At 46.1% G+C, this 13,698-nt stretch overlaps 1 protein-coding gene across 1 annotated transcript; it reads right to left on the reverse strand.

Annotated features, from left to right (window-relative positions):
* Window positions 1–905: 905 nt before the first annotated feature.
* SIRT4 (sirtuin 4) lies at window positions 906–10,694 on the reverse strand. Its single transcript, XM_032787672.2, has 5 exons — window positions 10,647–10,694; window positions 5,757–6,450; window positions 3,971–4,265; window positions 2,343–2,540; window positions 906–1,627 (listed from the first exon to the last, which is right to left on the reverse strand). Exons 2-4 carry the CDS (start codon window positions 6,260–6,262, stop codon window positions 2,388–2,390), a joined length of 954 nt encoding a protein of 317 aa, XP_032643563.1. The 5' UTR covers window positions 6,263–6,450; window positions 10,647–10,694; the 3' UTR covers window positions 906–1,627; window positions 2,343–2,387.
* Window positions 10,695–13,698: the final 3,004 nt, after the last annotated feature.

Here is a 13,698-nt window from a genome sequence, read left to right on the forward strand (position 1 = left end):
TGATTGGTTGCTTGGGAAGCTTTGGCAGGTGGGACAATTCTAATAGGCCAGAGCTGGTATGATACTTGTGAGCATCAGCAAACAGACCTATGATTCACTGCAAAGGTGTCCCCTTTTAGGGAGAGCTGGTGGTCTGTGGGCAGGGAGACATTAAGCTACCTCACTTCAGATGGCATGTGTAGCAGGTCTCCCCTAACTTCTTAGTTTCGGCTGTCCTGATCTGGATTTCAACAAGTGCATGAGTAGGGAAAAGCTCTGTGTCACATAAGCAGCCCTCCCCACTTCGCTACTTGAAGGGGCAAGTGTCCTTTCAGCAAGTGACCACAGCAGTCCTGGCCCTGTGCATATATTATTATTCTCTTTGGAAAGTTACTGTAGGAAACTGCCCTTGAAGATGGCACTGGAGCATTTTAATCTGCATCCTAAATGGAATCTTAAGGACTCACCACAACACTGAAACCCACTCATAGCGAGCAGGTCAGCTCAAAGACCCAGTGTTCGCCCAGCGCACACTTCTGCCTCTCAATCTGTATACAGCGAATACGTCTTAAGGGACCAACAGAAATTGGTAGCTTGACAGAGGTGGATCTGCTCTTAGTGGTGGTCTCTTGTGCAGGTGTCGTCGTATTACTCTTTTGCTTCATCTAGTGCTAATAATTTCAGCTTGAATTTCTGAACTGGAAAAATGAATCTGACCCAGGCATGAACTTGACTAATTCATAGGAGGGAAAAAAATTCCAAAGCAGCAACATAAATCTTGTAAGCAATTTTTTAATTTAATTACACACTGAAAATCTACTCCCAACTGTGCATTCCCGAGAAGGTAGTTTAGTTAGAAGCAGCTCTGGTCAGACTGATTCAGTGAAACTCCAGCAATATCCCAGTAATTATTTTTTTTTTTAAAAAAAGGTTCAAATAGGAGCCAGGGGGTAACTGCAAAATTGTACAGTACCTCCCTCTGGCCCAGTAATGTTCAGCCTTCTCCCTGCTAGAAGAAGAGGACTTGTTCAGCTGATAACCCACCCCTCAAAGAAGTCTCTCTCTGGAAAGCAGCTGCATTTAGCAAGTGCCCTTGTTCAACTTTTCTGCTGAAAACTTTTTTCTAGTACAGGTCCCTCCCAGCTCTGGGAGAGCAGAGTTCCAGCTTCACGGAGCCTGTCTTGTGCCGTCCCCTCTCACCTGTTTGTGACAGTAGATCCCCCAGCTTTAAAACCCTCTTCAACTCCGTGCTCTCCCTGTCCCCCATTCCAATTTGTCTAAACCCTCCTCCAAGCTCCCCTTCCCCAACCCTCCTCCTGGTGCCAATTGTAAGAGAAATGTCTTGGTTTGGAGATACAAAAGTCTGATCACCCTGTCCCAGCACCTTGCAGCGAAGGCAAAGCAGAGACACGGTAGACTGTAGGGACAGGTAGGGCTGAAAGAATCTCATACCAGACGCTTCCCACCCCTCCTGCTTCCAAGTAAACGGAGACCATGGTTCAGTGCAGGAAGCTGATCTGATTGGAACGGATGATGGTTTGCTGCTCTCTGCTGGTCTCATCAAAAGATGCACCTTTAGATCTCACCTCTGTTTGCCTCCTGAGTTGAAACAGCCCCTCTTAAGAGATTGTGATGGGTCAATAAGCACCTAACAATATGAGGAAAATAAATTGCTTTATGCTGATTATTATTTGTATTACCATAGGACCCAGATGGACCTTGATACTTTAAAAATCAGTGCCCGATTAGCTGTGTGTAATCCTGAGAGGCAGTGTTTTTGTTTTACCACATCCTGTAAACTTTGCACTAAAAATCACAATGCACTATAGGCCTTGGTGAGTCACTTTTTTTTTTTAATGTCCTGACACCAAGTTTCAACAATGTGCTGATCAGTCACTTTGTGACCCTGTAGCTACTCCCTGGGGGCTTTCTGCTAACTGCCTTCTTAAAGTAACCATCTGATTGGAACCCAAAGAAACCAGAAAACTCAAGAATCAAGTCTGAAGATTTCTCTCACCCCATTCTCTGGGAGGATTAGCATCCTTGGAGCCATTCTCAAACCCAAAGAAGTCAATGGGAATTAAGGGTGCTCAGCACTTTTATTTCAATTAATTAATTTGTAGGCAGTCAGCCTTCCCGATCAGGACTGCATCAATCAGAGCCGAAACTACATGACCCAGTGTTGGCACCTGTTACTGGGATGGCTTTTTGGTCGGCTGATCTCAGTCCCTATCCTGCCAGAAGTGCTCAGCATTTGATGGGTGTATAAGGACCTCTTGCTGCTCAGTGGGTGTGACTGACAATCCCACGTCAGCTTGTCACAGGTAAGGCTGGGGAGTTTACTCACCATGAGGGGTACTTACCTTGAGTGGGTGCAGGTGCCTAGCTCACTAACACTAGAAGCTGAGTCACCGTGGGACAATCAAAGGCAGCAACTCCCCACACCGGGAATTCAGTTTCATGGATGCAAAGTGATCTGACCTTGTGGGTCCAATATTAATGATCACTATTGGCAGTTTCTTCTCATGGGCAGCAAGTGCAAACCTGTAACCAGAGTACACCTGCACAGATACAAAGGAACAAAGTGATGAGGAGCCTGGGCAGAGGAAGAGCTATAGAAAGTACCAGTCCGCATAGGCCATTGCCCAATGGTGGGACATGATTTTTCCCTCTGGTGTATTTGCAGATACTGTCTACACAGAAGAATGCTACATAAACTACTCTTCATTCAAGCACTAGATCCTTTATTCAAACCTGCACAGGATGGGACCAGCTGCTACTTAACTCCTAACAGGGGAAAGATTTTCAATACTGTGGAAAATATTCCCCCTTCAATGGGTGTTTGTGACTTTCCTTGCTACCCTTAGCTAGTTATCGTAGGGCCTTGCTTACACGCTTCCACCATCGTGGCCTATCTCCTCTGCCCATTTGGTCCTGCTGGTGAAGTCCGGGGATAAACGTGAGACCTTGATCGCTTGCAGGGACAAGATTATGACTTCACTTCAGGTTCAAGCAGCAGTTTGGCCGCAAGTATCCTGAAGAGGTGATGACTGGAACTCAACAGCCTTGGCCTTACCCACTCACAGCAGCCCTTGAGACGTGTGTGAGCATTTTAAAGTGCAGCTTCATTCTGTAAAGTAGCTTTCACGCAGATTCTGTCCCAGACTCTTTCTGAGGTTAAGTGGTGGACTCAGAGTCAGAATAAATAACAGCAAAGGCAAGAAGTAGCTCAGGTAGAAAAAAAAGATGGCAAAGCAAAGAAGGGGAGGTGCCCAGCAGGGCTGTTCCAGAAAGCAGGTGAAGGCTCTCTGCTTCCTCATCTGCTTCAACTCTTTTTCAGCAGTCTAATGAGTAATTCACTTGCAGTTCTCTCTCCAGGCAGAGAACGCTCTATGTCAGTCTGCTTCCTGCAGGTCTCCAGCCTGGGTAATGTATAAACCTTCCCACATTGGAGACAAAATTATTTCAGGTTGCCATTCCCATAACGCTAGGGCGTGAGAGGAATATGTTAGAAAATTCAAAGGAAAACTTGAAGCGGGGGTGAAGAGGGATTTTGCAGCACTTAGGGGTCCCACAATTTCCTGATATTTCACATAGGGCTTAATAGGGTGCTAAAGACAAAAGGTTTGGGCAAGAAAAGGTGAGACCGTGATCTTTGCAGGGCTAATCTGTATCTAAAGTCAGGCAGATAACAGGGCTGCCTGGGCAACCGTGGAGATTAAGAAAGTATAGCTGGGATAGCAGAGGCACATCAGAGCAGTATCAGAAAAATGGCTAAGTCAGACTGGCACTGAAGTGAAAAGCATATTATAGGTACCCCAAGGAATGACTGTGAAGCCAGATTATAAAGAGAGTAGAACAAAATACTAGGAAACTCTGGAGACTGGACTGAGATAAAAGGGATGGTGGTCCTAGATTATGGGACCAGGAACAATTCCAGAGACAGTAGCCCTGAAAAATAGGAATACAGACAGGGGAGATGAGCAGTTACCTGCAAAGAGGATCCTGCCACCAGCATGGAATCTGATTCAGCCAGGCGCTTGTGTACAAAGTCCACTTTCTCCCGGCTAACTGTGTCCCCGAAGAACGTTACATCTGGCTTCAGGATCCCACCACATCTGATGCAAGCTGGGACGCGGAAGTTATGCACCTGCTCCTCCGTGAGAAAGACATCCCCATCAGGGGCTATGCCATGTGCTTCAGCACTCCAGGTGGGATTCAGCGCTTCAAAGCGCTTCTGAAGCTCTGAGCGGGGAGTTTGCTCTCCACAGCCGAGACAGAGAACCCTGAAACATAGTTCATGGTCTTTCAAAGAGCCCCATCTCCACTGGGCTGCAGTGATTCACTGAGCCAAAGATTTTAAGGCCATCTAATCTAATCATCATCTGACCTCCTGCATAATACAGGCCCGAGAATGTTACCTAGTCATTCCTGCGTGAAGTCTGGAAGGCCCAATATGGCCCTCACAACTGTGTTTAACTATGACCCTGAAGGAAACTGCCCTGTGGGAGCAGGTGCGTTCTAAAGAATATGTGATCTAAAGCAGTGCTTTTCAACCTGTGGTCTATGGACCCATGGCGGTCCACAGAGTATATCTAAGATTTCCAAAGGGGTCTGCACCTCCATTCAAAATGTTTAAGGATCCACAAATGACAAAGGTTGAAAACCACTGCTCTAGAAAGTCAGAACGACTCAAGAAGAGATCTAAGGGTATGTCTTCACTAGCAACGTAGCTGTATACTTGTGGCACCAGTGCTGGGAGAGAGCTCTCCCAGTGCTCTAAAAAGAGCACCCCCACGAGGGGAGTAGCTACCAGCACTGAAACTTGCATCTCTTGGGAGGGGGGTATTTCTTCACGCCCCTGAGTGAGAAAGTTTCAGTGCTGTAAAGTGGCAGTGTAGCCAAGGCCTAAATCCTCTACCTACTTCCCACCTCCATCCTTGCAGTGGGCGGGGGGCAGAGGGGGATTCTTGGTTTTAGCATTGCTCTGAAATATCACCAAAGGTTCAACTTCCAACAGCGTCAACTCATCCCAGCATCCTTCCAAAGCAGATAAACTAGCTGTCATGCTGTTTACTGTGTGTGTAGATCTTTCCTACAGGGCCTTTGAACTTTGTAGTCCCATCTGCTCTGTGTAGACATTAAAGTACCTTGGGATCTTTTGGTAAATGGCCTTGGCTAAAATTCCCCCTCCATTTCTGTGGTGCAGAGTGCTGCTCTCCCTCCCAAGAAGTGGCTGCACAGCAGTGGTGCTGTGTACATACAGTATGCAATGTCCGTGGCACGTACTATCCTTGCTGCACTTGTTGTCTCCAAACAGGTCCATCTTCTGTGCTTTCAGCACAACACGCTGATTTCAGCCCCATTTAATTTTCCCTGCACACTCATGATTCCTGTACCCCTTCTTACCCTCACTGAGAGCACTCCAGATATGACAAAAAAAGGAGAAGCTCCTAATTGTAACAGACTAAAGAGGAAATGAGTCAAACAGTGATGCACAAAAGGTGTGTGAAATGTGGGAGCATCTGGGCATAAGATGTTCTGCCCCTTGAACAGCATCTGTGGGTTGGCCACCCTCCCACCATAGCATAGCAACTCTGTGCTCACCTCCCCCACAGTCAAGCAGCACCTTTTATGTTGTCTAACCTGTATAGTGACATGACATCTTTACATAATTCCTTGTGCCCCCCCAACACCACACCCATTTGTAAACTACCCTCCCACCCATAAGATGGTACCTGTGCATTAACCATCTTTTCCCTAAACCTGTAGAGTACCTGTGTGTGCAGCCATGCAATTCCATCACCTGCTGACTCCCGGCCTTGGTATGCAGGGCATCCACGTTCTGGGTCACCAGCCAGTGCAGCTTTCCTAGCTTCTCCCAGTTTCTTAAGGCCAAGTGCGCTGCGTTAGGCTGGTGAGAGGAGAACTGGGGCCAGCCCACAAAGTTCCTTGCCCAGTACCTCTGGCGGGCACTGGCACTGCGAACAAACTCAGCATGCTGGATGGGTCGCCTGTCTGTCCTGGCATAAAGCCCCACCCCTTCTGAGCGGTAGTCTGGGATCCCTGATTCAGTGGAAATTCCAGCACCAGTCATTACCAACAGCCTCTGGGAATGAGAAACAAAGCGCTGCAGTGCCTCCACTTCCACAGCATCTGGAGGAGGGCTGGCTGGCACAAAAGCCAGGTTTGGAGAGGCCTTGGCCACAGAGTGAGATCTGTAATGGTGGAGCCCGAGGGCTCTGCAACCTTCCGGCACCTTCAAAGCACAGTATATGCTCATGTAGGATCCAAGGTGAATATATGACAGTTGAACTTTAGAACACAGAACTCTTCCTTAAATACAAGTTTACTTTTTCTTTGGCTACTGTGAGGAATTCATGATGCTGATAATGAAACTTTGTCCTTCTCTTCTGCCTTCTAGTCAACAATCCCAAATCACTTTGGACACGTTAATTAATTAAACAGCACCTGCAAGGAAAGTATTATTAGCCTCCTTTTCCAGCTAGAGAAACTGAGGCATAGAGAGAAGTAACTTTCCCATGGTCACGCACTGAGTCAGTGGTAGAGCTGGGAGACACCAGAACTCCTGACTCCCAGCCCTGTTCCCTACTCACAGGTCTCACCCTTCCTCCTGGGTTGACAAGCAGCTCTCCCCCTGCAAGTGGGCAAACTTGGAATAGATGGGGCCAGTTCCTCACATTTTATGACTTTTTTAAAGGGACACCAAGGCAGGGGAAAGTCAGAATCTACCTAACGCATGGCTTTACACTGGGTTGCATTGGACAGCGCTCCTTTCAGGCACATGTAATGGGCATCAAGACTGGCAGTGGAGAGATAGGGTAAGAGAAACCCAGGAATGTCAAGCCCATCTCCACTGGCCTTGCCTGGTTTGGGAGCCCAGTTTCTCCTGAGGTGGGATCTTTGCTCTACTGTCTCAGTGCAGAGTTTTCTCCAAATTGGGTGGGGAGCAGCGCACACAGAAGCAGCATCACACGGAGCAAAGCCCTCACCACAGCAGCAACCCCAATCTTCAGAACCCCTCCCCACAGATGATGCCCCTCCTCACCACTGGCCTCTGATGAGGGAAAGGCAGAGATGACTTGCCTTGTTGTCTCCCCGCTCTCCACAATAGAGGCCCTACTGGTAGAGATTCCTTCCACATCCCACCCTTTTGGGCATGAGAGTATGGAGCCTCTGGCTGTTACAGAGCCTGAGCAAAACAGGCCTTGAATGGGTGGGTGAGTTTGCAACCTAAGCTGCCTACCAAGCCAGTTGCCATGTTGGGCACCATCCCCCTCAGTATGAGCAAGATGGGAGGCAGGAATGGGGCCTCTCTCTCCTGCTTCTCTAACAGCAGGGAGGTTCAGTGTGTCTCTGAGCTGCTGCTCCCTTACAGGTGTCTGGAGGGAACCAGGAACAGAGAGGGTCAGTGTAGGAGGAGCAGCTGGGCGACAGAGGGCGACAAAGGGGCCACAGAGTGGCCCACAAACAGTAGGGGATAGCATTAAATGACTGAGGGAGGGAAGAATGGATTTTGGAGAGCTAGCAATGTAAATTGGCTGGGGGAAGGAGAATTGATCTGGGGACAGGAGAGGCATTGATTGCTTTGGCGATAGGGTTGGGAAAGAGTCAAAAAGCGTAAAGGAGGAATGACACAAGGAGAGACATTTGTCCACCCTATTTTCAGGAGATTTTTGTCCACTCTGTAATTTCCCTGTGTACAAAGAACATTTAAAAAAAACAAAATAAAACAGTGGAGGGGATGAACTCTCTGGAGACAAGAGGATAGAAAACAGGGAGAGAATTTGTAATTCACACTAAACACCAAATATATCAGCTTAGGCCAGCATGGGATCCTAAAATGAAGAGCCTGATTTGCAAAGGAAGGTGCTGTGTGCCAGTTACAGACAATGGATGCCGCAGCTGTCCAGCATCACTGAAAATTTGACCACTTTCTTAGGTACCTAAGTGTGGATTTAGGTACCTAATTTTAGGTACCCACATCTGAAAAAAGTTTGGGCTGGATTTTTCAAGGTATTAGGCCTTGCCCCCCTCAGCATTGCAAGGCCTAAGGCCTAGCCCCTCAGAGGTTTTGGGCGCCTAACTCCCATTGTTCACATCTACCCAACTGGACCCAGCAAGCAATATAGGTGAAGAAATAACTAATTTGTGAATCCTGAAGGGGCCTAGGTATGAATTAGGTGCTAAGCCGCTGGACAGGGTCAGGACTGCGGCAGCTGAGCCCAGGCCCAGCCACCAAAATTTAGGTGCATCAGAAACGTAGGCACCTAGAGAGATTAGGCACCTACAGGCTCAAGCAGCAGCTGAGCAGGGATTCTATGAGTGCTAGTGGCACCTAAATATCCGATGTAGGTGCCTGAATTGGCAATTAGGCACTTAATGGCTACGCTATAGCACTACTGTGGCACAGCTGTGGCCCTGCTGCTGTGATGATGTAGCGTAGACACTTCTTACATCGACGGAAGGGGTTTTACTGATGATTAGGTAATCCATCTCTCTGAGAGGAAGTAGCTTCGTCTACCTCGCCATGTCCCCACTGGGTGTTAGGTGAACCTAACTACAGTGCTCAGGGTGCAAAAATTTTCACAACATAGCTAGGTCGGCGTAAGTTTTAGGCGTAGACCAAGTCTCAGTCTGACTTGTAAATCCCTCCCCTAAATGTGTTTACAAAGATGGGACTACCAATGACATTTTTAAAGGGGTTTAGGCAGCTAAACAAGCAGATAGGCACACGGGCCCAGAGTCCCAAAGGTATTTAAGGATTTCAAAGAGAGTTAGATGCCTGAATACCTCAGAGGACATTTTCAAAGAGTCAGCCCAGGTGTCACCTAACCCATCTAGGTGCATAAATTCCCACCAGTCAACGTTTCCAAAGCAGCCTAAGGGCTGCTACCATTTTGCAGCTACAGAGCTGCTCTGAGCCCTAGCACAAGCTGAAGCCCCAGAGGCTCTGCCCCAGAACTAGGATTTTTAAATTAATTGGAGGAATGTCTATCTTGCCAACAAGGCCTGAACCTGTAATGTGCTCTGAGCATGCCTGAGTCCTGTCAGACCCTGCAGCAGGAGGGCCGGATGGTGGCCACCAATAGGTGGAGGGGTGGCCAGTACAGCACCTGCACAAAAGAGAGCGAGAGACCCAGGGAAATGTAGGGTGAGGTGAGGTAATAGAGGGATGAAGTATGAATGGGGTAGACAGCAGGGGGTTAGTTGCTAGGGCACAGGCTTCCTAAGCAGATGACCTGGTTTAGATGCCTAACTCCAGGAGAAGGTTCGTGGCTGGGGATCCTAAGTGGACAGAGGCACCTTTCTCTGGCCCATCAGCTGACCGGCGCGAGTCAGACCGTTAGATGCTTAAGCCCCTCTCTTCTGCCTGCCCCACCCCCTGGCATTTTACTCCTGGATAGCTTAGGTGGCTCCTGCTCAGTTCTGAAAATTTTACTTCCTGGTCAGCATCTGAAAATCCCTTTCTCAGGTGCTTAACTATCTCCATGCTCTAGTCTAGGGAGCATAGGCAGCATAGCGTTGCCTAACTCAGGGTTGAAGCTTCCACTAGACAGTGGGCCACCTAGGGGGTTAGTCATTGCTCTGCTCAGCTGAGCAATACAAACATCCCTTTAAAAATCTGGTTCTAACTAGAGAAGCCACTTTTGAAAATGGACATAGCTGTTTAAGGGCATGTCTACACTTAAAACGCTGCGTTGGCACAGCTGCAGTGCTTTAATGATGATGCTCTAAGCTGAAGGGAGAAAGCTCTTCCTTTGGCATAGTTAATCCACCTTCCCGAGAAGTGGTAGATGCTCTCCTGCCAACATAATACTGGCTACACTAGGGGTTAGGTTGGTATAAGTGGATTTTTCACACCCCGAATAATGTAGTTATACTGATATAGGTCTGTAGTGAAGACCAGACCTAAGTCACTTAGGCCCAGATTCTCAAAGATTTTAGGTGCCTAAAATCGATAGAGCTGCAGAGAAGCCAGTGACACAATCTTTAATAAGGGACTGACATGATGAGATCAATGGGAATGGACACTTGTTTATGCATCAGCATATTGGTCAAACTGGAAGGGAGCAAGATGAGAGGTAGAGAGTCTGCAGTGGTATAGGTGGGAGATGACAGTAAGTAGCAAAAACCAAGGGGAAGGGATGTACAGTATTGGAGAAATGTGGTGAAAGATGAAAGAGAAAGATTTTGTGACAAGCAATACTGGGGGGGCGAGGGAAGGCTAAATGTAAAAGAAAAATATTTAATTAAGAAAATAAATACCCTTGAAAAACAGGGGGTTTTACTTTTAAAATATGATTCTTAACATCAATACTTTCTAGTCCACAAAATAATTAAAAATCATTTTCCATCTCACTCTCCTGCCAAGTCCCACATCTACAGTTCTTCATTTCCCCTGTTACAGTTGCACAAAATACTAACATTTCACACACCGTCTATAAACCACCACGGAGACAGATCAGATCAGCATTACAGCAGGAAAGATAACCCCTGACTCCAAAGATCTCTACCGCACCCAGCTTAGCCATACCTCCATTTCTATAAAACATGCATATTAACGAGAAAAATAAAACATAAAAAATAAAGCCCTTGTTAAACCAGCAAAAAATTCTATAAGCATTTGCAGTTTCACCTCTTACCTTATTGTAGAGCCTGACCTTCAGAGAAGACAAAAAGGCTGCTGAAGCAGAGAACTCTGGGAAATGTAGTTCACAAAAAAAAAACCCAAAAGGAAAACTACAAATCCCACAATTCAAAGAACACACGTGTTGAAAAACTGAGCAAAGGAAAAAAGCAAGATTTCAGAACACCAGGGAAAGCAATCATACAATCCTTTCTCTCAAAGTCTAGGGGGAGAAATTCACATGAGTACTAGAGACAGATTCTAGCAGTACTTAGCTTATTACACTTAATTTAGCAGATCTATACTGGCATCATATTTTAATTCATAAATTTGGCATCCTATAAAATAGACAGCAGAGATAGCTTGAGAAAAGCTGCAGCATGTGTGAAACTTTCATAGGACAGAAAGGTGACAGAAAGCTGGTGTCGCAAGTTGGCTGGTGGCCTAATGATGCCCATGATATCCTGCAACCAGTCGGGTTCACCCCATGTTTGAAAGTAGATGGTTGGCAAATGAGCAAGGGTCACTGGCTCGCTTCTTGGTACCTCAGTACTACTATCAAGTAGGGCTAGTCTCTGGAAGGCTGTGATTAAGTGTATTTGATCTTTTGGGTCTGAAATTAAAACCTTGTCTGTGTCTTTTGGGCTATGAAGCACAAACATTATCTCCTAGCTTCTAAGGGTCAAATAAGCTGTGATTATCTAACAGAAAACTTTTTAGAGTATTTTGTCCTGAGAGGTTGAAATACAGCTGTTGTTAGTATTTTTAGCAGCTTCTTTAGAGGCTGATTTCTTGCCTGCCTGAAAAAATAGATAAGGTGAAGATTCTTAGGTAGGTTCCTTTTTAGTTGTGTCTCCTTTTTTCTGGGCTTTCTGTGTTTCTCACGGGGGTTCTCTGTGATGTTTTTGGTTTAGTGGGGTTAGAATAAACCCTGATCTTTGTTTCAAAGCTGTGATGGTTCAGTCTGTGTTCCTGAGGAGCTCTGCTGCTTTCTTTATCTGATGCTTTGTGTGCTCTGGGCGTGCTTATTCTCCAGAGCGGGGAAGTGCAGAGTTAATTAATTCCTAAAGTGAATCAAGTGCTCACTCCCTTCAAAGAGCATGACTGACTCCTGGAGATGTTAGGGCAGCTTTATAATATTCCCTTCTTTCCAACAAGAAGGGGACAGAGGAATGAGAGGTGAATCAGCAAACATGGCCAAAGCAGAGGCTCCAGTGTGACGTTATACTCTGTATGATTTTATGAAAATATGTCAATGAGCATGAATATAATGTAACTGGAATATGCTTAATGCAAAAGGTCTCTTTTCAGGTATCATTACAAAGCTTGTGGCACCTTATGGACTAACAGACGTATTGGAGCATGAGCTTTCGTGGATGAAAGCATGCATCCGATGAAGTGGGCATTCACCCACAAAAGCTCATGCTCCTTCGTGGATGAAAGCATGCATCCGACGAAGTGGGCATTCACCCACGAAAGCTCATGCTCCAATACGTCTGTTAGTCTATAAGGTGCCACAGGACTCTTTGCTGTTTTTACAGATCCATACTAACACAGCTACCCCTCTGATACATTACAAAGCTTATAATCTACTGAGTGTGGTCATCCAATTTTGGAACAGAAAAGCTTAAAAAACAGACTTCAACAAGAAACTGCTGAACTGGAATTAATTTGCAAACTAGATACCATTAACTTGGGCTTGAATAGAGACTGGGAGTGGCTGGGTCATTACACAAATGTAATCTATTTCCCCATGTTAAGTATCCTCATACTCAGGGCCGGCTCCAGGCATGAGCGCAGCAAGCAGGTGCTTGGGGCAGCCAATGGAAAGGGGCGGCACGCCCGGCTCTTCGGCGGCAATTAGGCAGTGGGCCCCTCCGTTCCTCTCAGCGGGAAGGACCTGCTGCTGAATTGCCACCGAAGAATGAGGCAGTGGGATACAGCTGCTCCCAAAGTGCCGCCAATTGCGGCTTATTTAATTTTTTTTTTTTTGCCACTTGGGGGGCAGCAAAAACGCTGGAGCCAGCCCTGCTCACACCTTCTTGTCAACTGTCGGAAATGGGCCATCTTGATTATCACTACAAAAGTTTTTTTTTTCTCCTGCTGATCATAGCTCATCTTAATTAATTAGCCTCTTAGAGTTGGTATGGCAACTTCCACCTTTTCATGTTCTCTGTATGTGTATATATATCTTTTTACTATATGTTTCATTCTATGCATCTGATGAAGTGGGTTGTAGCCCACGAAAGCTTATGCTCAAATAAATTTGCTAGTCTCTAAGGTGCCAAAAGTACTCTTATTCTTTTTGTATAATTCTTGTATCTGAAACTAGAAATATTAAATATAACTGTGAGGGCCTATTGTAATTATGCAAAGTGTGGGCCATTAATGGTGGCTTGGAATCTTGATGGCTCCCATTAACCAGGACAACTGGTTGTAAATGGCTCTGTTGACTTGTAGGTCCTCCTGTGTGCTGGAAAGTGGGTGATCATGTCACCTGCACTGGAATCCATCTTTAACCTGGTGCTTTTCCATTTAGGAGGAGGGGTAGGAACCCAGAGAGGTACCAAGGATTCCCGCCTTATGCAAAAGATATATAAGGGAGTGGAATAGAACAAAGGGGGGTGCAGTCATGAGAAATCCCTTAGCTACCACCTGAGCTGGAACAAGGACTGGATTGGGAAAGGTTTGGGCCCAGACTAAAAAGGAGTCTAGTCTGTGAAAGAAGCTTATTGGAAAATCTCTGAGGGTGAGGTTTCACCTGTAATCTGTTTCTTACTGTATTAGGCTTAGACTTGTGTGTTTTTGTTTTATTTTGCTTGGTAATCTACTTTGTTCTGTCTGTTATTACTTGGAACCACTTAAATCCTTCTTTTTAATATTTAATAAAATCACTTTTTGCTTATTAATTAACCCAGAGACATAATTAATACCTGGGGGAGCAAACAGCTGTGCATATCTCTCTATCAGTGTTATAGAGGGCAAACAATTTATGAGTTTACCCTGTATAAACTTTATACAGAGTTGTAGTAAAGCCTCCTGTCCCAGATCTGGACTTTAGCGTCCAA

This window comes from Chelonoidis abingdonii, chromosome 22 (genome assembly GCF_003597395.2).
Source record: "Chelonoidis abingdonii isolate Lonesome George chromosome 22, CheloAbing_2.0, whole genome shotgun sequence".
Lineage (NCBI taxonomy): Eukaryota > Metazoa > Chordata > Testudines > Testudinidae > Chelonoidis > Chelonoidis abingdonii.